The 14078-nt window shown below is 33.7% G+C and overlaps 1 protein-coding gene across 2 annotated transcripts in view; it reads right to left on the bottom strand.

Annotated features, from left to right (window-relative positions):
- The window catches only part of SLF1 (SMC5-SMC6 complex localization factor 1), a 58757-nt gene that overhangs the window by 20747 nt on the left and 23932 nt on the right, over window positions 1-14078 (bottom strand). The window contains exons 7-14 of one of the 2 annotated variants that reach the window (XM_046665379.1): window positions 13140-13286; window positions 12124-12270; window positions 11104-11226; window positions 9179-9232; window positions 7808-7966; window positions 6800-6963; window positions 2887-3018; window positions 2141-2306 (exon numbers count right to left, since the gene is read on the bottom strand). In XM_046665379.1, the coding sequence (XP_046521335.1) occupies window positions 2141-2306; window positions 2887-3018; window positions 6800-6963; window positions 7808-7966; window positions 9179-9232; window positions 11104-11226; window positions 12124-12270; window positions 13140-13286 (1092 nt within the window). The remainder of the gene's footprint in view (window positions 1-2140; window positions 2307-2886; window positions 3019-6799; window positions 6964-7807; window positions 7967-9178; window positions 9233-11103; window positions 11227-12123; window positions 12271-13139; window positions 13287-14078) is intronic. The other variant, XM_046665380.1, reaches the window with a different exon arrangement.

The following is a 14078-nucleotide window of genomic DNA, read 5'->3' on the forward strand; positions in this document are numbered from 1 at the left end:
CTTTGCCCTAAGGACATCTGCTGACCCTAGAGAAAGAGCTGACATTCGAAGAGTGGTTTCTGGAGCCCAGGAGAAAAGGAACATAAAAGCCATAGCCCAAGGCCTAATACCCAATACACTGAGACCCTGCAGGCCTTCACTCTCAGAGTAAGAGTGAATCAGAAGCAAAACTATACGTATTTGTAGCCCTGTACTTCACTTAGACTATCCAGGAACCTTCGAACCTGGCAAGAGAAATTCTTTCTAGAAGAAGATATTCTGTGTCTTGGCGACAAATTGTTTCTATAATTTTTCAAATGCAATTTATGGCACATAGTAAACAATAACTAGGTCGCAAGAGATTATACAAGGTGCAAGAGAAGGAAACAGCAGAAACAACAAACAGAAACAGATCTGCAAATACTTCAAATATCAGATAATAGGATATAGACTATAAAATAAATATTATTGCCATGTTCAAAGACAAAAGAAAACCTTGAAAACTTTGTAGAGAACTAGAAACCATAAAAACATGTCATAGTAATTTGGAAATAAAAAGGTCTAAAACTAGAAAAAAATCAAGAAATTATAAATGCAATGGTCACATTTAACATATGAGACACAGTTGAAAACAGACTAATGAACTAAAAGTTGGATGAAAAGACACGATTCTGAATGTTCCAAGCGTAGAAAAAATTGAAAATATAGATGAGAGGGTAAAAAACAAAGAGGACACAAAGAGAAGGTGTAACATAAGTTTAACTGGAACTTACTTAAAAGTAGAAGAGAGAAACTGATGGAGGAGATATTAGAAAAGAAACTATGTAAGAATTTTTCTTAAGACAGAATAGACTTTAAGCCCATTTGACATGAGAGTTCTCCACCCTAACTACTATGTTTACTATCCCTCATGAAAATATTACCTAGCGAGCAGTTATGATGATATATCAGTCATGAATAACAAGACAGCATCATTATATATAAAGCAGAAACTGCTAAAAAAATTTACAAAGTAGATTCAGAAGAGTTGATCAAAACAATTAAGCTTGACTTAATAAATGATAGAGAAAAATGTAAAACAACAGAGAAAACACACTTTGGCCTCTAATCTTATATGGGGTGAAAAAGAAAAGTTCAGTTAATTTCAGAAAGCAGAAATTTATATATGGCTCATTTTTTAACTATAATTCACTAATATTAGAAACTAACAACAAAAACACAGACAAATAAAATCCATCAACAATAACAAAATCTCATTCATTTAGAAGTCTTAAAACACTCTTTTAAAATACTTCTTGGATCAAAGGGGAATTCATAATTGACAATAAAAAACATTTTCAATAAACCAGTAACAGCACCCTAAAGTATCAAAACCTGTGAAATGAATCTCTTTACTCAAAAGGCAATTAATATTAAGTGTATGTATTAGAAATAAAGACTAAAAAGAAAAAAAGATCCAAACATTCAAAAAGATAGAAGACAAAGTAAAAGGAAAGAATTAAAAAATATGAGCAGAAATTAACGATGCAACACAAAAAAAGTAGACAATAAAGTCCCAAAGGCAGAGTATTTTGAAAAGGAGAAAGGTGACTAATATTTATTATGCACCCCAAATGTGGCACAGTATGTTGCTATGCACTTCATATATGCTCTGCATTCAACTTTCCCAACTACCCTTCAGACAGATAATACACTGAAATCACTGTGTGTTAAATTTCTAATAACAAGCAAAATCCACTTATGAAGAAATAGTTCAGGAAATAACTCTTAACATCCAGAAAAAGAGTTTCAAAAACAAGTAGAACTTTTTATTAATAGTACATAAAAAAATTTATGAAGTCACTCAATTTTTTAAACCACAGGTTCCTTAAAAATTAAAATGTACAAAAGTAAAAAATCTAGAATGATAACTACAAATTCCTTAGCAGTAGTGATCAAATAACTGCCCCTAGCTACTGCATCCAAATGTGAGATGAGGAAGAAACCAGTCTCCAAGGACCTTTGACCTGAAAACTAGATGAACTAAATAGAAAATAATGACATATTTGGGTATATATTAATTTTTTTTCAAGTAATTCAAAGAATAAAAGGAAAAAAGATGCATAATTCAAAGATATACTTTTTTCAAAGCATTATTCATTTGTAAATTAATCCTACTTACATCATTAGACTTGCATTTTTCCTTGTGAGAATATATAGTCCACTCCAAAAGCATATTCACTGGTTTGGTCAAAAGCCCAGAGGTCTCACTTCCTGACCAAAAGATTTCAAGAAGAACTGCCTTTCCTGTTATCTTCAGACTCTGAGAGTCTGACCAGTCATACAACCTAATGAAAATATGAATGAGAGCTCTATCTTTACGCCAATTTAATCACTAGAGTTATTAGGCATAAAATCTTTTGTCGTAAAACAAAAAAAAGCCTAGCAATTTCTGAATATAGAAAGGTCATAATATGTAAAAATCATAATATATGATAAAAGACAAAATATAAAAAACAGCCTCAGTTCAATATAATCACCAAGAAGCACACAGAGTAATCTAACTGCAAGTTTTAGAGCACACACAAAACTTAACGTGCATATTAGCTTCAGTGTTAAAACCTAGTCAGCTTTCTAAGCATGCAGTTACTAAAGAATTCAAAAATACACAAACTGTAAAATAAAAACACTTTTACCTATCCAAAGGTATAAATTAGTGAAAAAAAATATGAACAAAGGAAACATAAAAGAAGTTATAAAAATCTCTGCTGCCACTGAAGGACTGTAGCTAGAAATATGTTTTTAAAATAAATCTACTTTAAACTAAAAAACAAGGTGTTTTTAGAAATACATATATAAATGATTAGAAGAATAGTACTTTAAAGAATATAAGTACAGAAAAACAGTTTTTTTGTGATTAAAACTTACTTTTGACTCAGATGTCGTACTTCACTTTCAACTAAATTAAAGAAAAATTTGAGCAGTGTCAGGTGGAGCACCTTGGAGCCAATAATATTTTCTGAAATTTGATGACAAAAACTTTCATTGAAAAGGCAAGACCTGAAAAACATGAACCCACATTCTATAACATACCAGCAATCCAGTGAGCAATTTGTAGACAAAGTATTTTTTTGTAGAGTATTATTGGAATTTCAATGAAATTTGCTTCAACAAAATATAAATTCAGCACAATTTTATTAATTTTTTTCTTTAAAAATTAAACTATGTCAAATACCTCATATGCAACTTTTTAATAATAGAGATCTAATTTCTCTATTTTTCAGTGATTGTAATGTTTAACAACCATCTGGTGCCCTCTCTTTGTACTCTTTATTTCACTGATAAAGAAAAAAAATTATGAATCTCATTAAGCCCTTTTGATTTAGATGACCAGTGATACTCTCAATTTATAATACTCTCCATAATCCTCCTCTTACTCAAGCTTATTTTCTTTTTATTATTTAGTAAAATGAAGGTCATTTAGGGCTTTTTTTTTTGCTGAGGAAGATTTGCCCTGAGCTAACATCTGTTGCCAATCTTCCTCCTCTTTTGCTTGAGGAAGATAAGCCCTGAGCTAACAGCTGTGCCAACCTTCCTCTATTTTGTGTGTGGGTCACTTCCACAGCATGGCTGAAAAGTGGTGTAGGTCTGTGTCCAGGATCCAAACCCATGAACCTGGGCTACTGAAGTGGAGAACCCCAAACTTAACCACCATCCAGAGGGCTGGCCCCTAGGGCTATTTTAAATATTTGGTATTTATTTTCTTCTCATATACTATAGCAGTCCTGTCCAACAGAACTTTCTGTGATGATGGATATGTTCTACTGGACGCTTGAAATGTGGCTTGTGCAACTGAGGCCTTGAATTTTTAATTATTTAATTACATTTAAATATAGTCGCATGTGGCTAGTGGCCACTGGGTTGGACAGCACAGTTATATAGTTTGTTTGTTTTTTTGGTGAGGAAGATTGTTGCTGAGCTAACATGTGTGCCAATCTTCATCCATTTTCATATGTGGGACGCCGCCACACTATGACTTGATGAGCAGTGTGTAGGTCCACACCTGGGAACCAAACCCATGAACCCCAGTCCACCAAAGTGGAGCACACAAACTTAACCACTATGCTACTGGGCCAGCTCCTATGGTATGTTTTCAAAGAGAACATAAGATTACTCAGAACTCTAGGACTAAGAGAGGGAGAATCTAGGCAACAATATTTATTATAACCTTCTTCCCACTTTACTATTGACAATGTACTTGCAACGTTCTACCTCTGTCTTCACCTTCCTCATCTTCGTTTTGAATACCAAATTCTCAGGTTAGGAGGGTCCTTAATAGCTATTAATTCACTTAATACTCAAATCTGTTCTAGAAGATCCTCCATGCCCATTTGGTTATTCAGTCTATCTGAAAACTGCCAGAAATGGACACCACAGTATCTTTTCTTCTCTTTTCTTTTTTTTTAAACAAATATTATGGAATATTTCAAATATGTTCAAAATAGAGTATAATCATCCAGCTCATGTATACTCCTAGCACTTCCCTAGGCACCTTCCTCCCGACTCCCAATGAAATCTGGGCATTTCTGTTCATTAAAAAGTCTATTTTTGGGGGGCAAGCTCCGTGGCCGAGTGGTTAAGTTCGCGCGCTGCGGCAGCCCAGGGTTTGGATCCTGGGCAAGGACATGGCACCACTCGTCAGGCCATGTTGAGGCGGCGTCCCACATCCCACAACTAGAAGGACCTGCAACTAAGATATACAACTATGTACGGCGGTGGGAGGTTGGGAAATAAAGCAGGAAAAAAAAAAAAGAAAAAAAAAAAAGGTTGGCAACAGTTGTTGGCCCAGGTGCCAATCCTTAAAAAAAAAAAAAGTCAACTTTTAAGCTGTCCAAATTCCACCTCCTCTAGCATCAATTAATTCATCCAAACATTTATTAAGCACTTATTATGTTCTAGGCATTATATTAAGCACTGAGGATGAAGATGTTTAAGAATGAGCATCTACTCAAGAATGTCAGAGGCTGATATGAGTGACAAACTCAAAGGAAAGGGCAAGAGTTAGGAAGTGGTGCATCTGACTTGCATTTTAAAGGATAATTAGGGCGCCGGCCCGGTTGCGCAGTGGTTAAGTGCGCACGCTCTGCTTCAGCAGCCTGGGGTTGGCCGGTTCGGATCCCAGGTGCAGACATGGCACTGCTTGGCAAGCCATGCTGTGGTAGGTGTCCCACATATAAAATATAGGAAGATGGGCACATATGTTAGCTCAGGGCCAGTCTTCCTCAGCAACAAGAGGAGGATTGGCAGTAGTTAGCTCAGGGCTAATCTTCCTCAAAAAAAAAAAAAAGGATAATTAGGAGTTGGCCAGATATTTGTGGGGTGGCAGGAATAGAGGTATATGTAGGCAGAGAAAACAGAAGAGCAAAGGCATAGGAAATGAAAAACAGTTCAGTCAGTGGGCACACTTAGGAAAATGACGAAGATGAGAATGCAGAAATATATAGGGGATAACTCATGAAAAGTCTTACATGTTTTGCTAAGGAAACTAAACTGTCTCCTATAGGTGATTCGTGAGTTAATGAAGGACTTTTATCTGGGGAATGACAAGATCACTTTGGCAAGAACATACTGGGATACTTTGACAGATAAATTAAAGGGAAAAATAATAGAATCAAGATCAATAAACAAGGTATTGAAATAGTTTACGTAAGAAGGAATGAGGGCTTTTAAATAAAGGCAATGACAAAAGATTTGGAAATTAGAAAGGATGTCAACTACATAAACCATATATCCACGTCCACCTAGGCTGGGCTCGTGCTGTTGTGTTAGACATAAACCATATATCCACGTCCACCTAGGCTGGGCTCGTGCTGTTGTGTTAGAACTGTGTTTACATCTCAGTCACCTTCAATAGTGCAGGAACTGTTGTTGTATTGATCTTTTTATCCCTGAAATGTAGCACAGTGCCTGGCTTCCAGGAAGTGCTCAACAAACAATTTTTGAAAGAATGAATAAATGCATGCTAGCTAGCTGATTAGGTCACTTCAAATATATCACAACCAAGATGGCAGGTGAATCTTTATGACCTGAAAGAGCTAAGCACAGGTCTAACCTTTGCCTAGCTAGTCAAGTATCCTTTCTCTCACTACCATGGACCCCCTAAAACTGAACACTTGGATAAAAAGAAAGTACTTCCCAGACAAAGGAGGGCTATCAGATAGAGCTCACTCTCTGAGAAGAAAGGGAAAAATGACTAGCTCTGTTTCAGAGAAGGAAGGAAAAACAGGAAGGATTTCCAGAGAGGATAACATTTGGAAGACAAAGGAAGGATCTAGGCAGATGATAGCATGTGCAGAGGCATGAAAGTAATGACATATTCAGGAAACATTAAGTTCAGTTCCAAAATTCAAATTTCTAGCTGAAAAAAATATAACACTAACACTAAAATAGATATTGTATACAGTTACTATTGTTTACACTTACGATGTCCAAAATTTGATGATGATGTCCATATTCAATAAATTAATTTTCTCAATTTTTAAAACAATATGCGAACTTATTTTGTTAAAAAAAATAAAAGCAAATAATGTTTTGGCTTTCCTGTGAGTCCATTTCATGTATTTATTAAACATTTTTTTTTTAATAAACTGATTGACAAACTTGATCAACTTAGACCTGGCTTTTCTATAAGAATTTTGCAATAAATACAACACACAAACCTACTCTACACACACGCAAACTTTTTCTAAATAAAATGTACTTCTTTCATCAGTATCTAAAAAATAAATAGCATAACAACTTCTAGCTGAAGTTTCGCATCCTCACATGTAACATTCCTTACCTGACAAGCACTTCTATTAGAGACCAGGCTCCTTTCATACAAGTTGGACACTGAAACAACTCTAAGTAATATCTTGACATGGCTGGGGACTTCCAAGGAGGATGAAGGTGAAGAAGAGCTGACAATATATGAAAGTATCGACCAGAAAACGTATCTATATTATCCTATTATTTAAAAATAAACAAACAAATAAAATACTATAGCTAAAAGTACAATTTCACCAGCTAATTCAGTCTAAAACTATAATAACCCTGGCCTAACTTTATTGCCAAATACAGGTTTTGGGACAAAGGAGATGAGAGGGAAGCATCATGTTTAGCTAATGAAATACTGCACCTGAGAGAGAGGCACTCTGCATATATATCTAGACTCTAGATAACCCTAGCTATTGGGACTAACTTACATGAAATGTCCACTTTACTTTTCATGATTATAGTGAAATTAAGAGTTTTCAAATGTGACCTGAAAGGAACTAAAAGAAACATTTCATGTAACATTCTTATCGCCAACGTTAGTCTAACATAGCTTACATTTGTTATTTCTTCAAATTGACACCTTGATGAAGAATAAATTAGAAAGCTACCTTTGAAAAACTGTTCTAATAGTTTTGACAGTTTAAGGAGTATGTTTATTGTCTTATGTATAGTATGAATAAAAATGATTATCAATGTACTAAAGGAGTAATCTACCAAATGGCATTCTAGACCATTGTACTCTGATTTTTATGTTGGATACTTTATGACCACAGAAAAAAATCAAATAAATTTTTCCCAAGAGAAAATTATTTTGGAAATTCTGAGCAAATAATAAGTTAAAGCAGTCAGAGTAGTACCAAGTACATAGTTTAAAAATAGAAAAGAAATGGTAAAAAATTGGTACATTTCCTATTAAAATGATGGAAAAAAATACTGAAAAGAGAGAAAATAAACTATAAACATACAAAAAATGAGAAAATGTTCACATTTTAACATTCTTTGAAAGATTATAAACCCTTAAGACTGCTCTTACCTGTAGAACGTTCTCTAGAAGAGCATGAAGAAGGCATGCAGGAGGGATATAATGTGCTTGCAAAGAGGAAAGCTCCTCAATTGCTTCTTTAAAAAACTGTCCTTCTATGAGGCTTTCAATTAAATTTAATACACCTCTGGGAAATCCAGCATTTTTAACCTAAGGAAAAAAAAAAGATTCTATGACTCAGAAGAGACGGGTAAAATTCTGGGATCAAATCTTGAATTAATAAGGAACCTTAATTTCCTCAGCTGTAAAATGAAGATAACAATTCCTGCCCTTACTACTTCACAGGGTTGTCACATGGTTCAGAAAGGATGATTTATATTAATATGTTTTACAACCATAAAGCACTGCAAAAATATACATTATTGTTTTATTTATTATTCTCTGTTGCCTTAAATAGTGAGGGAAAATACTATCTCTAAAAGAACACTGTAAAAGCATTTGCAAAGTCTGGCTGATAATTAGCAGACCTCAGTCAGAGATACAACTACACATAGTTCTCTAGGTGCAAAATTATTTTGGGGTTTTCTTTCAAACTACGTCTACTAAGACATACTAAATATATTAAGATGTTATCAAGCACAATCAACATTTGCAAAAAGTGACAAGTGCTACAGTATTATAAAAATCACTCTGAGGATGCATATTGATATAACTCCAAGAGTTCCAGAAAATATATTCCCCTTGGCCAAAACATTTTTAACAATAAAATAAAAGTATAGTCATGCACTGCATAATGATGTTTTGGTTAACAACAGACCACATGTGTGAGGGTGGTCCCATAAGATTACATATAGTCTAGATGTATAGTAGGCTATACCATCTAGGTTTTCCTAAGTACACTCTATGATGTTCGCACAACAACGGAATCACCTAACGACATATTTCTCAGACCGTGTCTCCATTGTTAAGCAACACATGACTGTGACTACTTTGAACTAGGTGAGAATCAAAAATACTCTGACAGACTACGTGGAATAAAACAATCAATTTTAAAGAAATGAACATATATGATGATATAAAGGAAATATGATACTTTTGTAAATATTATACTGCAAATTTAATCTAGAAGTAGTAATTATGAAAGCTATGAAATATGAGAACAAGGATACATATCTTACTGATGATGAGCACGAGGTAAGTATTTCATTCTTGTTATGTTTTTACTACTATATAGAATTTTTTTGGAGCTTTAACAGAACAGTATTTTTCTTTTCCATTTCTGATTAGGCAAACTACATTTCAAATTTGGGAAGCTTTGTTTTGTGCAGACAACACATTCCTTTATATCAAATTTACTAAAAATAACAAAACACAAAGCTCCTTTTGCCCCCATCACCACCCTACTTCATTGAAGCCCCTTACCTCCACATTGTATACTGGTTGTTTATCTACTCTAATGCAGCTGTATCTGATAGCCTACAAAACAGCAATCATATAATTAAAACTAAACATTTTTAGGTTGAAAAATACATTCCAGCTTACAAAGCATAAAACCTTGGTCAAACTTATAAAACAGATTCAGGAAGACATTAATAACTATAATTGATCTGATACTCATGTTTGCTCAGACCAGTGCCTTACACTATTTTAGGGCAATGGTACCCTCATGAGTAAGAACGTTCTCTACTTTCTCCTTCTAAATTAAAATAAGTTAAAAGGTAAGTCATGAGCCAGCCCTGATGGCCTAGCTGTTAAAGTTTGGCACACTCTGCTTCGGCGGCCTGGGTTTGGTTCCTGAGCATGGAATCACCCACTCATCTGTCAGCAGCCATGCTGTGGCAGTGGCTCACATAGAAGAACTAGAATAACTTATCCCTAGAATATACAACTATGTGTTGGGGCTTTGGGGAGGAGGGGAAAAAAAAGGTAAAGTCATATTCACTTTGAAGACCTGAAGAGGTCCATTGTCCTTTGTATTTTAACAATTAGAAATATAAATGGGGAAAGATTTTGCATGAGTTCATAGATGAAAAAAATGTAGTCACGTTTCCTATAAAATCACATGTAAAATCTTCCTCTATTGTTTTAAAATATCTATAATTGTATATTTGCTTAAAGGATTATACCAAAATAATATCTGCAAGAAACATAAAAAGAGATAATCTCCTGACTATATAGAGTTCTAGAAACAATGATATAAAACAACTTAGTGGAAAAACAGAAAAAGAATATGAATAAACAATTGGCAGAGGAAGAAATAAACTGGCAAGTGAAGGTATAAAACACTCTCAAACTTGCTACTAACAGAAGAAATACAAATTAAAACAATGATGCAGTTTTGGCTTCCACTTAGGATGTAGAAAGCTGGAAAAGAAAGGCGCTCCATATTACAAACAAGAAGAAGCTGAAAAATCTACCAAATCATAATGTTACTTGAGCCCATCAGACAGCATAGGTCTTAGTGCAACCAATTAAACTGAAATATGAGAAAGAAAGGAGCCTACGAGGACATGGGAAATGAACACTGATTTATCTGACACAGAGCATAGCAGGAAGAAGAGGGCTTTCAATAAAGAAGATAAGGAAATTTCAGCTTAAATTTTATACCACTTGCTAAAGGCCAAGTGTGGACCAGCATAAGAGAACACAACCCCTGGGAATCAGAGACACAAAGAGAGTTTGCACTCAATGGCAGGATCTTCTCCATGGACCTCACTGGGTGCTCATGGAGAAAAAAAGGAGACAGGGTGGGAACCTAAAGAAAGCCTCCCTTACGGTAAAGGCTTGGGGGGAGATGAACAGCAGCTGCTGTGGGAAAGGCAGCAAACCCTGTTACCTGCAGGACAGAGGCGAAAACTCATAAGCCTCTGGGTAAGGGAATAGGAAAAAAAAAACCTTTACCCTTGAAGAGGGGCAGGAAAAGATCATGGTCCCAGATCATTAGAGATCCCCTAACACTGGAGGTGGGTCAAGATCACTGAGAAAGCCCTTCCCCCAATCCCAGTACCTCAAGGCCTGCCCAAGACTCAGGCTGAAGCTGGACAACAGAAAAAGGGATCTTCCAGCCCTCATCTTCCCGTATCAGGCTAGCAAGTATCCAGCAACAAGTTATAGCAGTGTGTAAACACATAATTTATCTGTGACATGACTGAGGTATAAATAGCAGAGAATTCAGCATATTGTCTAAATGTCCAAATACATTACTGTACATAACAAATTAATGTACTGAGAACATTATTTTAAGACATATTAAACATGAGTCACATATTATTACCATTATTATTATTTTTTGGTTATACTAGAAAAGGATAGGAAACTATACAAATTTTTAGTATGCCAAGTTCTACCTGAGCTCTATATATGTGCTTCCTTAAGGCATTTTTTATTTCGACAATATCCATATCAGTCCTGATATCCTTGGTTTTTGATTCTTTGGCATGATCAGCAAAAATAGAATTCTTCATTTCTTTCTGGATATACATGTAAAAGTACTTTAGACAGTGTACTAAAGATAGTATCAACACAAATGATAAGTATCACAATGGACAAAATAATACAAGAAGAACACATTTATGCAGTGTTAATCATAGCAAAGAGCCTTACAATCATATAAAAATTACATGATGAAATAGTAAGTTAAAAAAAGCAAATATTTTAATTTGAAAGGTTCTACCTGCTATTCACATAATGTATTTTCTTAAGGTACTTTTCATTTTAACCTGCTCCAAATCTTTCCTGGAACCTCTTTTCTTTTTTCCTTTGTTACCACATTCACATAAACCTGATCCATTATTTATTTACCTTTATAATTTTTCTAAAGATCTTTCTGAATACATGCATATAAACATGCTGTGGTTTAGACTGTAAAATAAAGTTATACTCTAGAAAAATTAACTCAAGAAGGATCCAACTTAAAGGACAAGCTAACTTATTAAAAATGGTTTCTATTACACCAGGGACGAGCAAGATAAAAACTAAAATTTAGATTAGACTATACTACACAACCTACATACACATGTAGTCTTAAGGTATTTTTTATTTTAAGATTTTTAGCTTCTTTTTTTAGAAGCTTTGTTTCTTTTTCTTTGTTACATTCAGGCAAAACAAAATATATTTAAATATCCTGATTATTAACTCAAATTTCTTTGTGTATGCATGCAAAAATACTTGCATTGTGAACCAAAGTTAATTATAACATTAATCCTGAATTTCACACAAGATCAACTCAAGAAGATTTTTTTTCATAAGATGTGCAGGTTATATTTAACACAGCAAGCAATCATAAAGATTAGATTATATATCTAGATTATATTAGAGAAGAGCCAGAAAAAAATGAAAACTGTTTAGCTCAGCTTACAAAGTTTTACCTGATCTCTATATATTTGCTTTCTTAAGGTAGTTTCAATTTTGTTATGCTCGACATCCTTCCTGGAAACTCTTCCTTTTTCTTTTTTGCATTTCTTCCTCAAAGTATAACTCCTTAGAATACCTTCATCCTTTTTCTTAATTTCCTTCTACAAATATACAGACCACAATTAAACAAGTCTCAATATGAATGATACATGTTACAAACTCCAAATAAACTCAAGAAAAGGCTACTTACAACACAAGTACAACACAGTAAAAAAATAATAGAGTTATATATAACAGGAAATCTCATCCACTGTTGGAGTATACATTAGAAAAACATTCTGGAAAACAGTTGGGCACTATATAGTACAGTTGAATATGCACAGTCCTTATGACCCAGCAATTCCACTCCTAGGAATATATCCCAAGCTAGAAAAAATCTTGAATGTGTGTACCAAGAGTCATGTAAGGAACTGTTCACACTGTTCATGGCAGAATTGATCATAATTGCAAAAACCAACCAATGGAAGACCAACTAACAAAAACAAACCCAAATATTTATCAATAGCAAAATGGATAAAAGATAATTGTGAAACAATGAAACATCATATACACCAGAAAAAAGCAAGTCACAGAAAACTATAAATACCATAAACCACAAAAAGTTCGTTAACAGGCAAAATTAAATACATTGTTAAGTATATAAACATAGCTGGTAAAACTATAATAAAAAAAAGAAAATAATTAAAAGAAATGCCACATTAGAGGTTAGCACTGTGCAAGTGGAAGAAAAAGGGATGCAGTTTGGAAAGGAAACAACAGCAGGGTCTGAAAACTGGGAATGCTCTATTTCTTAACCTAGCTGGTGCTACATAGCACTCATTTTTGTTTCTTTTAAAAACTGTACACAAATGCATTATAAACACCTTTGTACATATAACTGGGAAGAAATGACTTCATGAATGACATTATATTTGGTAAATTTAGAAAAGAGCCATAAAATGTAAATTATTTTTTCCTTGGAAGGTCTTACCTGATTTCCATATGTGTGCCTTCCTAGGGCATTTCTCACTTTAATAAATTTCAAATCTTTACAGGAATCTCTGAATTTTTCTTTTTTGCGATGTTCAGTCAAAAGAGAACTAACATTAACATCTTCATCATGATTTTGTATTTCTTTCTGCATGTTTGTAAAAATACTTTAATTAGACCGTGGATTAACCATAGCCTCAACACAACCAATGCAAGTCACAACCAAACAACCCACTCAAGAAAGTAGGTTTTGTAAAATATACATACAAGATTAAATATAGTAAAGAGGCTTGTGAATTATATCTCAGTTATACTAAGATGAAGCAGAAAAACATAGATTTCTAGTTCACAAAGGTTTACATTGTATTTAGATGTACATTTAATTTAAGTACTTTTAATCTTTCTTGGAATCTGCCTTTTTTTCTATTTATCATATGACTAGTCAAAATGGAATCTTCTTATCTTCATTATTTTATTTTATTTTTCCAAATGTTTGTAAAAATAATTTAGGCTGTAGATCAAATAGAATCTTGCCATTATTAGACATATTGAATGGAACATCTCAAGAAAATCTTTTTATAGGACAGAAGTATAATAATATTAAACAAAGTAAGGAGTATCACAAATCATATTGTTTATTCATTATATTAAGAAATTTATTTTAAAAAATAGAAATTTCTACCTGAATTTTATACACATCCTCTTGAGTTCTGAACTCAAGATGCATATAGATATATTTTAACAATTTCCCTATCTTTCATGAAATCTCCATTTGATCCTTTTTTCCAAGTTAACTAAAAACTAAATTTATTTTAATAACTATTATTATGTTACATTCTATTCTGTATGTAAAAACTTATACTGTAGTTTATAATGCATATTTCAACAGACACATCAACTCAAAAAGCCTCTTATTAAGACCATGTACGTGTGGTTAATC

This window comes from Equus quagga, chromosome 7, assembly GCF_021613505.1.
Source record: "Equus quagga isolate Etosha38 chromosome 7, UCLA_HA_Equagga_1.0, whole genome shotgun sequence".
In the NCBI taxonomy this organism is placed as follows: domain Eukaryota; kingdom Metazoa; phylum Chordata; class Mammalia; order Perissodactyla; family Equidae; genus Equus; species Equus quagga.